General features: G+C 37.8%; 1 protein-coding gene across 1 annotated transcript; it reads left to right on the top strand.

The window, feature by feature from the left end:
- Positions 1–1,246: 1,246 nt before the first annotated feature.
- Positions 1,247–10,702, top strand: parm1 (prostate androgen-regulated mucin-like protein 1). Its single transcript, XM_069159235.1, has 4 exons — positions 1,247–1,299; positions 4,039–4,842; positions 8,641–8,719; positions 9,391–10,702. The coding sequence occupies exons 1-4, from the start codon at positions 1,269–1,271 to the stop codon at positions 9,470–9,472; spliced, it is 996 nt and encodes a 331-aa protein (XP_069015336.1). The 5' UTR covers positions 1,247–1,268; the 3' UTR covers positions 9,473–10,702.
- The last annotated feature ends 3,723 nt before the right edge of the window (positions 10,703–14,425 follow it).

Here is a 14,425-nt window from a genome sequence, read left to right as displayed (position 1 = left end):
ACTGAACTAACAGACATACCATAAGCATACATATATTGAAACAGTATACAGTGACAAACAAATTTACCCTTCACTTCACAAACATGCAATCATCACAACCAACAAACAAATATGTTATCAATAAAGTCCTTTAAATGACCTGATTGTCTGACAGTCCTGCTTGAAACATGAATATTGTCTGCCAGCTACGCTCCTCAGCCCCGCAGTTTATCTGTGTTGTAATTCTACTAAATCTCTCCTCTAGTTGAAAAGTCCCCAGTCATATTGTAAACGCATGTGCTGCTCTCTTCTGGTCTGTATTAATAATTACAACTCAGACAACAGTGATGTATTATTAATTTAAGTCAGTTACGTGCAGATAGGTATGTGATCAAACAAATAAAAGAACAAATATTGAAATAGATTATATGTGATTGGGACAGTTAATAAAAAAAAACGATGTTACACTTCTTTAATAAAACACTTATTTTCCCACACAATGTCAAGGTAACTCAGTACAACAAAAACGTTTTGCTCTACAGAAAAGCAGCCTAATTTTGGGTCCATAGGCCCAACCAAGTTCGGCTTGGGAAATTCGTATTCTTAAATACTGTAAAATCCTAACGCAATGACCATACTTGTAAATTTTGCTACTAAAAAGTTTATAATATGAGTCAGCAATGTTAAGTTTTGCTATTGTATTACATTGACTGGGGCAGTGGCTCACTGACCTAAGAAAATTAAGACATTTTTTAGTACTGTTTTAAATATTCCAAAATTTTATTTTAGATTTAAAATGTAAATTGTCTGTAAAATATCTCACATTTGAATGAAATGTAATGTCACATAACATAAACATTTACTTTTGACCCACGACCCTCCATCCACATAAACCTCTGGCCCCTAATAGGAAATATTATGGTACCTCGCATTACATTAATGTTTAGGATCAATAACACACCAATGCTGTTGGGAATACGAGCAATAATGTTGAGATGAGAAGTGGAGAAGTGCCACAAGATGTAGAGCAGGGAATCCTAAAAAAAATAATTATAAATAAATGTTGTCATCTCCCGTGCAACTTGCTCTTTAGTTCAATTTCCTTATTACAGTCTCATATGAGCAGGCTGCGCAGGTTTTGACTCAGTCATCATGTAGCCTCGCCCCCAGGCTCTTATAATCAGTCACCTAGTCAAAGGAAGCCACACACACTGCAGCTGCCCACAGGGAGCGGAGAGCAAGGAGCTGCAGCGACACAAGTTTGTGAAGATAAACAGTCAAAGGGTATAATGATGAGGGTCAGTCTGCAAGCTCTAACATGTAAGTAAACTCTGCAATCAATACAGGCTGATTCCTGGTTTTCCTTTATTTTGTTTTCTTAAAAGAAAATCTTAGATTTCTGTGAATGTAGATGTTGTGAGAAATGTCAGAAAATGTGGAAAACTGCATAGCGGTTACAAAGATAATTCACTAAATTGACAATTGCTGAAATAAGTTCAGTTTCAATAATGGATAATTGACAAACAATACTGAAAAACTACCATGTAAATTCTGATTAATATCTAGGCTCCAAAATGTTCTTCCTGCCAAATGACAGAGCGGTAAATCCTTGGAGTTTTATTTAAGTTACCGTTTGGTTGAAATTATTTCCTTTTATGAAGTCAGTCTTTACAGCATCTTTAACAAAATACTTTTTTTCAACTGGGTCAAAGAAGATGAAGTTAAAGAAGAAGTTAATGTTCAATGCAGAAAGTTATAATAAAAAGCCAACTTCTCCAGAGGGAGGTAAGAAAATAAAATGCTTATTTAATGTTTGATTTGGTGTGAAAGTACATGAGATATTTTCACTGGTATTAACTCAGTGTTGCAGAAAAATTCATAGGCAGGAAGTCATCTTTTTTTTTTTTTACTTTGACTTTTTCTTGCGGTTTTGGAACCTGTGGGTAGAGATGGAGCTCTTACACCACAGAATAATGTTAATCATGTTAGAAAGACAGACTTTATGGTGCTGCACATTTTGTATTTATTTTCAATAGTGTCTACTTTACGTGACTGAATTTTAAATCTCGTGACCAGTACACTGTTGTAAGAAAAAAGGAAACCCTTAAATGCACCATGCCGTATCTCTGCTCTGACTTCCTGTTTGTAGAAACACGAATGGAAAAACTCTGCTTGCATCACAACGACTTACATGGCCCTGCTCCGCGGACTGTTAACTGTGATCCTCTCAGGTTTTATTGGCTCTAATAATGAAATCATAAGATAATGGAGATGTGCGTGCTGTGTTCAAAGTCCCAGCTGCTGAAATACCCGGAAAGACTGCACAGTTACAGGATATGACTGTGAAATGAGAAAACCATCTTCGTGTTATGTGGTCTCTTAATACTTTGACTTCCTTACCTCTCACTAAGCGCTACTCCTTTGGTTCCTACTGATGATACAGATCTTCCCAAACATGTAGTTGCCTTTTTTAAGTGTAATAGCAAAGCTTTCCTTGCAAAACTTTGGATTGGTTATAGTTTATATATTGTGTAGCTTCCTAGCTGAAAAACTGTGGACACCAGGACACTATACACTCATTTGATTACATGTCATTACAATGGCATTGATATTAATATTAATATTCACTGCCACTCTTCTGGGAAGGCTGCAGTTTCCTGTTGTTAGCCTCGACCACATGAGTTGACTGTAATAAGACTATTGAATATTATTACACATCTGTCCAACATTTATAGGTCATTAGGGGCCTTCTAAACCTACTAGTAGGTTCTACTGTTCAAACTGTGGAAAACTGCTCCTAGTGGGCCAAAAGCATATATTTATAGCGATCAAGAGTGGCTGTATTACTTATGACAGGAGCAACGAAGCCTGTGATGTGAGGTAGTATAGGTTGTAGTAAAGTGAGGAAGTCTCCACGTCGAGGGCAGTTGGATTGTTCAAACACAAGTTTTTCACAAAGGATATCACTTTTTGACACGAAAAATGATGTCCTTTGTCCATGTGAAAGGAAAAGTCATCATTGACTCATTTTGAGTTTCGTATATAGCCTAACTTGCGTAACGTATTTAACTTACCCAACGTTTAATGTAACAAATACACTTATTTTAACTCAATAACGCCTGTTGCTACTCCTCTTCAACAGTCATATCATTGATACCTGCTGAGTGAGCTAGCTCGAGGTGGAGGAGGGCTCAATCTTATGATGGCCATTAAATAGGCTGCTAATAATGGAATCGGGTGCCTAGACTGGTTTCTATTTAGCCATGACGCTTTACGTTTCTATCTCTCAGCACGTTTTGACAATTTTCGTTTTTGCCTCTGTGTTTTATGACTTTCATTTGGTTTCAAGGAATCTGATTCTGTGATTTCTCTTCTGCAATTATTAGTAAATTATGTAGCATCAAAACTTTTACAGGACGGTTGGGTGGGGGTGGCTGGCGGTTGTTATTAATTGGCAGTTTTTCTGCTCCCTGACTGTCAGCCATAGGTTTACACTTTTTCACACAATGTCATTACATCCTGTCTTATGTGACTGATGATTCTAGATTTTGGGTGCAATTTTTGTTGTTCTTTATTACTGTTTATCAAGTTAAAGTCATTGAGATGTTCTATCAAGTTCCTGGTTAATGCACCAAAAACAATGGATCGGAAATATTCTAGAAAGCAACTAATCATCACTCGTTTCACCATGCCTTGTAAATGCCCAAATCTCTTAAACTCCACGCTGCAGGTTTGTTACGTGAGCTTTCTCTTATAAACATGAAGGGTCAAACTGAAACAAAGGTTTTCAAAAGCGAGTTAGGACTCATCACACTGACTAAACTGACCTCGATAAGTCAAATCTTTGGAGTGCGTCCTAAAGATTAGAACCACATTCCTAATTAAAACCAATTACATTAAAGAGGACGAAGATTGATTATGTATTGGAATAATTACTCCAACATTTTCTTTACTGACAAGAACATCAAGCAGGGGTGTTGTATGTGCTGACATAAATGGCAGGAATTAACTTTGAAAATACTTTGACAAGTAAAAAACATCATCTGTTTTGAATTACAGGTTTACTGTTGCTCTGTTCACCTTCCTCAACAACAACAACAACAACAGCAACAGCGTCTCCTCCAACATCTCCATTGTCTTCCACATCTCCGTCATCCACATCTGTCACAGATCAGACGGAGGCTCTTTCAACAGATGTAACAACAGGTATTACAGATACAACCGGCAGTAGTATCAGCATCCCCAACTCCAGCACCACCCAAACGGACGGCACCAAAGCCACCCAAACCACAGATGACATCAGCACCACCCCCGGCACTGCCGTTAGCACTACTCAAGTCAGTGGCACCACCAAGGCCTCTCTAACTACCAACGACACCGGTACCACCGCCAGCACTGCCATCAGCCCCACTGCAGTTTATAGCACCACCAAGGCCTCTCTAACTACCAACGACACCGGTACCACCGCCAGCACTGCCATCAGCCCCACTGCAGTTTATAGCACCACCAAGGCCTCTCTAACTACCAACGACACCGGTACCACCGCCAGCACTGCCATCAGCCCCACTGCAGTTTATAGCACCACCAAGGCCTCTCTAACCACCAACGACACCGGTACCACCGCCAGCACTGCCATCAGCCCCACTGCAGTTTATAGCACCACCAAGGCCTCTCTAACTACCAACGACACCGGTACCACCGCCAGCACTGCGACCAGCACAACTCAAATCAGTGCCACCAACAGTAAAACCACCAGGATCACCCAAACCACCAGAACAACCAGTAACAGTGAAACCACCAGAGTCACCACCAGCAGTAACACCCTGGAACAGGAGGGACACAAGTCTGAGGCTCTGAGCTCAGGTACGTAGCATCAACTATAAATATACTTATATATTTTTTAAAGCACTGCAAACATTTTAAAATATGTTGTGCGAAGGTTTTATGCGCATGTTAATTTATATCCTCATTCAATCTTTATTTACATTCAGAAAGAACATATTGGCCAGTAATTTAATCATTCAAACAAATCTGTATCCATTAGAAGCAAAACGCTGGCACAGTGGTGCTTTTAGCTAAACCCTCAAATTTGCATGCTCACATACTCAACATTACAATGCTAACATGACCATCTTCAGCAGGCATGACATAATCATGGCCTGATTGCTTATTATTCCTAAACACAAAAAAAAAGTTGAGCCTCTATGAAACCAGCCTCTAAGAGCTCCACAATAACTGGTTTCTGTATTAAGTGTAAGCAAGTACATGAGTTGCATTACCCATGAATGTGGATTGTGATATGGAATCATTTCATTGTTAGAATGGCCATTGTCACTATTCACCTTTCCCACTATCTACTGGACTTTAAAATGCCCTATCAGACATGCATCCATCATTTATAATGACAATGTATCCATTTATCTGTGCACACTTTATCCTGTACAGTCTTGGTAGGAAGCCCCCTCGTCACGCTGCTGCTGTTCATTAAAAACACAATTTGTTGCACACAGTCCCAAGGTGTGGCAGCGGTGGCAGAGTGTCAGCCGATGCATGCATGTTGATTGGTGGGCGTTTTGTGGCACATGCTGTGGACCCCCTCGGTGCCATCTATGTTGTCTCACTGAAAGGAATAATAAAACGGTGTTGACACAATGCTAATTTCTGTCAGAATACAAACTGTTTGTTACTAGCCCCCTTTTGCTATTTATCTCCAGCTGGTCCAGAGATCTCTGATGACCCAGTAACTCATTACTTATTTTATAAAAGCATGGTCAAAATATCCTGCCCAAAAAATATTTTGCACTTTAGAGCATGCTAACTCCCAAAACGATTGTTTTCTGCTTATAACACCCCAACTGTAATTGTCTGTTAATGTAAACAACTACATCACCTCATACACAACTAACCTTATAAGGAAACCAAGTACAGGTGACCACAGATTTCTAATTAAAGAGGTCAAAATTAACCACGCAGAGTTTATACATCGAGTAGCTCTTCCTCCTCCTCTCTGACCTCTTTACCTGTGGTTGTTAATATGTGAACAAAACAGTTTGCTGTAACACTTCCTTGTTTACTGAAGCAGGCTGACATTTTTTCCCTGTGAATTCATAAGCTCAGTGTCTGCAAATAATAAACTGGCTTTTTCTGTATTTATTTCCTATTTGCTTCCACACTCTATGATCAGGTTTGGATGTACAACCTCAGGGTTATTGTATGTCCTTCATCTTTGCAAAAACACACCAAACATCTCTTCATACATACTTATTCATTCTTACAACAATACTTTTGAGGAGTGCTCTTTAGAATGGCATTAAACACAACTCTGGGAATGATGTTGTTTTTGTCTTCTGTAAATGAGTTTGTCCCTTGTCACTGAAACCATAATCAGTGACTGCTGCATCTAATAGAACATGTGACTCAGCATTTGTATTGTGCCCCACTAGAGCACTGGTTTCAAAGTTTTACTATTCCTAGGAAAAACATGTTGAGTAGAATGAATCATCCAGTTACCTATAGAGCCCCATAAACTGAAGTCAGGAAATGAAACTGGAATTGTTATTCTGGGGATAACTGATAACAGTTAAAAAAGCAACAGATGCTAGTCCATCAGATAACATCCATCCCTTGACATAGAATTTGTAAGAGGGCAGAAGCCCAATTTACAAGATACAGGTGAAGTGTCTGGTTTTATCGGAAGGTTCCAGCAGTAGAAAATACGTTAATGTTTACATGACAGGACTGAGAAATGTATGATGCCGAATACCCTTTTTGGTATAAGTTGCCTTCATTGCTTAGTGTCTTTATAGTTTACATTTTCATGTACAAACTTTTATGTTACCCTCGGGCTGAATTATAATAACTTTGTTGATCCCTTAACTTTTCATCTAGCGCCATCATCAGGTCAAAGTTTCAGTTTATCTATTACTTTGGTTTGTGACCCAAAACCAGTCTCATTAGACTTAGCTGTGCTTTTGATCATTGATCATTTTATAAAGATACAAAAAAAAGTTTAATAAATTAAAATATAAAAATTGTGCTTAGAAAAAAAGAGCGTGGACATTTTAGCATATTATAGCTAATTTAGCATTTGACTTAAAGCACCATTGTGCCTCAGTACAGCTTTACAGAGCTGCTAGCATGAATGTACACTTCCTGTTTTTATTGGGACTTTATCTTATCTCCAGTAACTTTTAGTGATTACGGTCAAATTAAAGTCTGCAGTTGTTTCTTTGTCAATTGTAAGGGAAGAGGACTGTTTAAGAGTACATGGTGCAAACCTTTATCTTACACTCAACCATCTAACATCAAATGAGTTCAAAGATCAGAAAGCTTTTTGTTCCAGAGTCAGACAGACGATCTGAGCGCCACAGCCAGCAATGAGCCCTCACATCGCATTCATTTATTACTTGGTAGTTTGTTAGCCATATGATTTATACTTTCACCTTAAAGACAGGTGTTGAGAACAGCCTCATTTTTCAACAGTTTACTGAACTCAAGAACTATCTCTATCTCACACACACACACACACACACACACACACACACACACACACACACACACACATACAAAGAGACCTGCGACACTGTGTCTGATCCAGTTTCTCACGAGAAGATTATTTATTAAATAAGCTTAAAGGTCAGTTCAAAGTCATTCACAGTCATAAGATCAGCAAAATAGTTACAATGTGGGTTGGTCCAATTGTCCAACTACAAGGTGTGTCTACATGATGACATGACTTGCAACCTAATGATACTTTTGAATGGCACCAACACAGTTTTAAGTAGTTTTGTAAATCAAAATTAACGAATGATTCTATGAAGTTTTGGAAAGTTTGTTCTTTCTGTTTTCTGCTTTATGGTTCTGTAGACCTCCAGGTGGGTTTGTCTATTGGTCAGGTGGTCAGTCCACCTCTGGACTAATTAATTGCTTTCAAATTTTATCTAAATTGATTTGTATTCTGTCCCTTTAACTTTTTGTCCATTGCTAATGTTCGGTCACAATTTTAATTTGTCCAGTGCTTTGGTTTATGGCCAAATACCTTCATAACTCTTGACACATCAGTACTTTGTATTTAGACTTAATTTGCATATGGCTATCAGGTGATAAACTTTGAACATGGCTGACCTCATAATTTGTTAGAGTCAATATTTTAGCATTGTCATTAGCATTCAGCTGTGTACAGCCTCACAGTGCTGCTGTCATGGCTGTAGACAAAAGTAATTCTTAACCAACAATGAACATTTAAGACAAAGGGTGAGAGAGGGACCAAAGAGTTTGTTTAACTTTTTGGTTATTGTAGGAGATTGATATCAATTAATTACATTTCAGTTACTAATCCCAATAACGCTCTGTTGCTTTGATATTTGTGGGTTGACTTGTTTGCTGTTTTACCAGTTGCCTAGTTGTGTTAGGGCATTGACGATATCAAGCTCTTCAAAGGCATTTCTGAAAATAGTTAGACTGAGTAACAACACAATGAGTTATGGAAAAATGAATGCATTGCACTTAGTAACTTGTAAAAGAATGTCATGTGTATAAGGAAGAGAAACAAAGAAACACAGAGCGAAATTTAGGAAGTATTACTCACAATAACATATTTTTTAACTAATGACCTGTTCTGAGACTTCTTGTGTCTTTCTTTCTCCGTCCCTTTCTCTCCAGGAAGTATTGCAATGATTGTTTCCTTTTTCATTGTCTTGGTCATCCTGGTGTTGGGAGGGCTGTTCTACTACAAGATCAGGTGAGTCCAGACCCCTAAACAAATATTCTACAAAATGCATTAACATGCTGTTATTACCAATTAAAGCTCAAGCACATTTTGTGGAAGATGTACTTGTATATAGGCTCGGGGGTTTCACGGTTTGCACAGTATCTTAACTGTTCTAAGGACTACGCTCTTCTGTTGTACCTCACATCAGCAGGAGGCACTCTCCCAGTTTGGGGGCCACAGCTGCAAATGCTCCTGTTACCTCTCAAACCACTTTGCACTTCTTCCACATCTGTTCCACTTGTTCCTTCAGGTGCTGACACTTCTCAGTCTGCATGTGCTTCTTATTCTTGATGTTACTATCAGCTGGGATTTCCAAATTTATCACAACTGCCCTCTTCTGGTCCTTATAAACTACCATTATGTCTGCTTCTTCTATCCATCAACGATGCATCACAAAGAGTATTCAAAGATGCTCCTTGTTTAATCCGGCTCTGACACTCACTAATCCTCGTTTGGACTCTTTTCAGTGCTTGTAGAGTATCAGGATGTATCATGGTAATTGTGAGGAGTTTTTGACATCAATGACACCTGTGGCCATCTTAGTATTCCAGCTGGATCTGAAGACTGGTAGGGTGTACATGTTAACAAGTTGGATCTTCCTAAAATAATATGTAAATATGTCTCTTTATTTTTCATTCCAGACGGACTTCTTACGGTCGACTACCGGAGAGCAATGACTGCAGCACTTTAGCAAACTTCAGCAACCCCATGTTTGATCCTTGAATCTTAATATTTGACCTCCAATCCCACAAGAACCCGAAGTCCTCCGTCTGCAGACGGGACCGTTCTGACCAGAATGTGTTAACAGTTTGGGTGTACTGAGTTCAGGATGGTCAGATTTTATAAGTTGGCAGGACTGTATGATTTCAATCAATTACAGAATGCAAAACCAATGTGAAATTTCTCTTTTTCTTAGTTTAAGTAGCAATATTTTAAAAATGGAAATTAAAAGCAGCTTTTACTGAGGGAGCATTCCAAACATCTCTAGTTGCCTAAACTCACATATGTTACAGGCTATAATCACATTACCATTAGTGGAAATGATCCTTGATTTTAAAAAGGGGCTGCATAAACTTAGACTGAAAGGAAATAACATTTTCAGAGTATCAGTAAATCTGGAAGCAATGATGAAGAGTTTATGAATAACAAACTCAATTTGACAGTAAACTGCTTAAAATGTACAGTAGTGCACACTGACAATTATTTTTGCTTTAGTCTTTGTGCTATTTTCAGTAAAACGTTCAATAATCTTGACAGTGGACACTTTGTTGTTGAATTTTTTTAAGCTTAAATGTGAAAACTAAGAATTGCTGTCAGCACACAGAACAAGTCTCATCATAGTGTCATGTTACAGCCCAGAAAGGAGAATAATTGGAAGAAAATGTCTGAGATTTAATTTATTACTTTTGATATCCAGAGTACAGAAGTATGTTTTTCCATCTAAGGAATAATTTTTTTTTATGCATAAAACTAACTGGTGCGGAGGTAAAGAGAGACTGGCCTTTCGAAGAAGAATCTGGTTCCTGAAGTGTGCAAGAGCAATGCTTTGAATCTCCACCAGCTCCAAATGCTGAAAGGGCACATTTATCAATCCTTTGAGGATAAAAACACATTTTGTTCTCAAATCCTATTTTCATCAAATGAAGTCTTAAGGAAACATAGGGTAAGAAACTGCCTCTCTCTCATGCCTGATCAATTCCAGCTATATTTATGAATGAGTTATATCATTGAATATTGTGTGGGTGTGAATCTTTTTCATGTTTTGTATGATTTTGCCATTTGCAGCACAGCCAGGCTGCGGTTTTGATTGTGATGTTCACTAATTTTCTGTTTATTTACATTTAGGTGAGGAATAATGCCATTTGGATTTTTTTTTTTTTCACCACATGTTGATATGATTGTGTGTGTGACTGAAATGTTTGTGCCATAAAAGTGATAAAAGAACAATGTGAGTCAGTGTGATGGTTGTTTAAAGAAAATTTAGTGATAATTTTAAAGTGCATTTAAATGTGTTTTAACCAATGACAATGTCACTCTGTTGGTTAATCAACAAAAAAAATGTATACCTATGAAAGTTGGTACAGACATTCAATATAAACTCGACAACCACCTGACTTCTCATTTAGCATCATTATCTCATCAAAATGTCCATCAATGATTCCTTTAGTTTGGTTAATGCCTAAAATGTGCTTTATTTTGTGCTAATTAGCATTTGATAGCAACATGCTAAACTAAAACAGTGAACATGGGACACATTGTAGCAGTTTCTGTCAATGATGCATGTTAGCATTATAGACAGAAAACTAGAATGAAAACTAAAATTAGCAAGTATCTCTTATAAGCAAAGCCAAACAGAGCTGCCTGCATGACAGTAGCAGTAATGTTGGCTCAGCATAGGAACTAAAATTAGATCCAAACCAGCAGCATTTTCTTACTTGACCTGATAAACAACATTTGTTTACAATTAATTTGCATATTGAGATAACACATTTTAATATGAGGTTTAAATGTGAAGACCCATTGATTGAATAGTATAATCCAGATAATGTTTCAAGTCACAGATGTTTATAGTTTCCCAAGCCTGTGTTTGGGCCCTCTGGAGTTGCTAAATGGGTCCACAACATATTTGTAAAACTGGAATATTTGTCTTTGTTGAGTCTTGACATACAAGCAGTTCAGCTACTTTTACAGCCTCTCGAGTGATGTCATAAAAATGATGGACATCAACAATTCGACAATTCCCACAGCTAGGAGGGAAAAAAAACCCTCCTCTTTAAGGGAGAGAAACCTCCAACAGAGGGAAGGAAAAACTCCCTCTTAACAGGAAGAAACCTCCGACAGAGCCAGGCTCAGAGGTGGGCGGCCATCTGCCTCGACCGGTTGGGGTGAGAGGAGAGCAGAGAGAGAAAAGGACAGCATAGATATACAAGAGACCAGTTTTGATAACGTAAGTGTAAATATCTTTAGGTTTTGGACCGTTGACTCTTGGAACATTTGATCACATTGCTTTCGCACATTTTATAGAACATGTTACAGCCACAGTTAAAAAAGAAACAAAGAAACATTTGTCTCAATCAGGTGGCCAGCAACATAAAAAGAGGACATAAACCCGATGACTAACAAAATCAAAAGTAGTTTTATTTGCAATACCAAAATATAACCAAGACTTTAAGTGTCTGGATGCTGGCAAAAGAGGAACAAAAGTTTAGGGAGAGTCCGGGCCAGCTGCACAATGAGCCGTACCACCCGAAGATTCTCCCTGTTCACGTGACCCAGGACAGAGAAACCAAACTAACAAATAAAAACACAAAGCCAGGAAAACCTGGCCTCCATCCTCAAAAGAAATAAAGGGAAACAATTGAGCAAAATGTCTCCGCCTGCTTTGTTTGAAAGAGAGAGCTCCTTCTCCTCCAACCTCCCTCAAGTAAGCTGAGTTGGCAGGGCATGCCACCTGAAGAGAAACACGGGGGAGTACGTAATAAATCTGTATCTAAATCTCTAAACGAAAGCGCAAATGCATTGATGAAAATGTAATTTTTAAACCAAAGTGCTAATCTGATGGTACAGGTGTCGACCAGCATCACCAAAATCCTGCAAGCATTATTTAGTTTAATTATTTATACATATGTTTATTTTGAGATCCATACATGCTTGTCACAGTATGCAAGTATCTAATATTTTACAAAACAACAGTATACTTCATGATCTTGAAATGTAAAAATTAAATCAGAAAAGGACGGCCCCTTCAGCTCAGCGTTATCCAGAAACAGTCGTGTAGCCATCCCAATACAAAAGCAAGATGACTGTAATTATGTGAAACAAATAAAATGATACAACAACATGTGGATGCTGAGGTTCAGCAGAATCTCTGCATCTCTGCGTCTCAATAGGCTGCAGAACATTTACTAGAGGAAGCTTTAATAACAGTCCTGTCATTGCTGCCCTCCAATTCTAACTGCTTCCATTCTTCATCTTTCTAAAAACCCTTTACCATGAAACCCTCCTTTCCTGCCCACACGCTCTTTTCTCTTCCCACAGAGTCCACACCAGCTTGCCTCTATCCTTTATTATCTTTCTCCACCTCCACCGAGGGTCTGAAATGGACTGAATATGGTGGAGCAGTAAGTCCTCGACAAATTGGTCATCATTTAAAATACCACTTTCTTGATGACTAAATAAAAAGTGCAAGATTCATCTTTTAAATCCAGTGGAGTAGAAGTATTATAAGGCAATGTGGAAATACTCAAGTAAAGTACAATTACTTGAAAGTACAGTACTTGAATAAATGTACTTGGTTACTTCCCACCATTTTGAGTGTGTGATAAATGTAGGTTTTTTTTTTTTTTTTTTCTTCTGTGACTGGTCTGTTGTTTTCTTTATTCAAATTGTCAATTTGACTTTGTTTTTATTAATATGAAATGACAATTTTGACGTCATATGTTTAAGTATACCAACTTTATCTGGACTGTTTCAAATAGGACCTTATGTCTGTTTGTTCATTAAAAAAAAAAAAGCTAACACTGTTTTCACCTAAATGTACCATTTCTCAGGTTTGAAATTATACATTTCTCAGGTGACATTTTAAACTAGTATTCAGATCCTTTCCTTCAGAAAAAGAATAAATACAAGGCTGTGAAAATATGCCAATATAATTTAAGTGCTACATCTGAAATTTGACTTATAGGTCAAATGAAGTGTCATCAATCAGATGCTGTGAAGGTAATTATTAAGTATCAAAAAAAGTAATATACTATTACTGCATGGACACTATATTATAAGGACTGCATTGTATTGATTACCATTACTGATGTATTATGGTGCGAACAACATTACAATTTTAATGTAAGTAAACAGACACAGTCATGTTAGTTACACAACAATATCTAATAATCTGACATTAGCCAACACAACTGCTGTAAGGAAACTGCGCATTTTATTGCATCTGAATTCACCTTTTTTTCCCCCGAAGAAACACTGTGAAACGTCTAGCTTTAAGAAGAACATTCTGATTTTTGTTCAGCAAAACCTAAAGCCACAAAGTTACTGATGACTCTAAAATCATGTATTTCTTACTAAGTGTAAAATAGCATTGAATGAAAACACAAAAGTAAATACAACGTCAGCAGTGTCACTTTCTAGCAACTGATACATCGCCTCTCTATTTGTCGCTGGGCAGCAGCAGTAATAATAGAGGGAGCAGATTTCTGAGCTGCACTGTTATTATCAGTCCTTAAATACTCTAAGCAGTGTGTGTGTGTGCGTGTGTGTGTCCTTTATAATTACACTGAGGGAAGGGCGGTACCATTATTTACATTAAAAACATCTGGACAGCAGAACAAGCTATAGGACTTCAATTTCAGTGCAGCTCTGTGTCAGTAAATGAGATGATGTGGTTTTTTTTATTTTTATTCTCAGTGATGCACATATAAATATTCCACTATATGTGTGAGCTATAAAGAATCATCTGTTTTTTGTTTTTTTTTCATTTCCTTCACCGGCCTCACTAAACAGAGCTGGTGTCAGACTTTGAGAAACAGGAAGAAGCCTTTTCCTCTCTCACTCACTTTGTTCAAAGCTTGCAGCGGTTTGAAACCAGCAGTTTGAAACCAGCAGTTTGACACACTGAGGATTCTGTTACTTTGGACACATTCAGCTTTAACAAGAGCCAGAGATGAG

The sequence above is a fragment of the Embiotoca jacksoni genome, unplaced genomic scaffold, assembly GCF_022577435.1.
Source record: "Embiotoca jacksoni isolate LCO1_2020_lvr unplaced genomic scaffold, fEmbJac1.0.p SCAF_10, whole genome shotgun sequence".
In the NCBI taxonomy this organism is placed as follows: domain Eukaryota; kingdom Metazoa; phylum Chordata; class Actinopteri; family Embiotocidae; genus Embiotoca; species Embiotoca jacksoni.
Note: the sequence above shows the minus strand (reverse complement) of the source record. Positions and strands in the feature narration are given on the sequence as shown.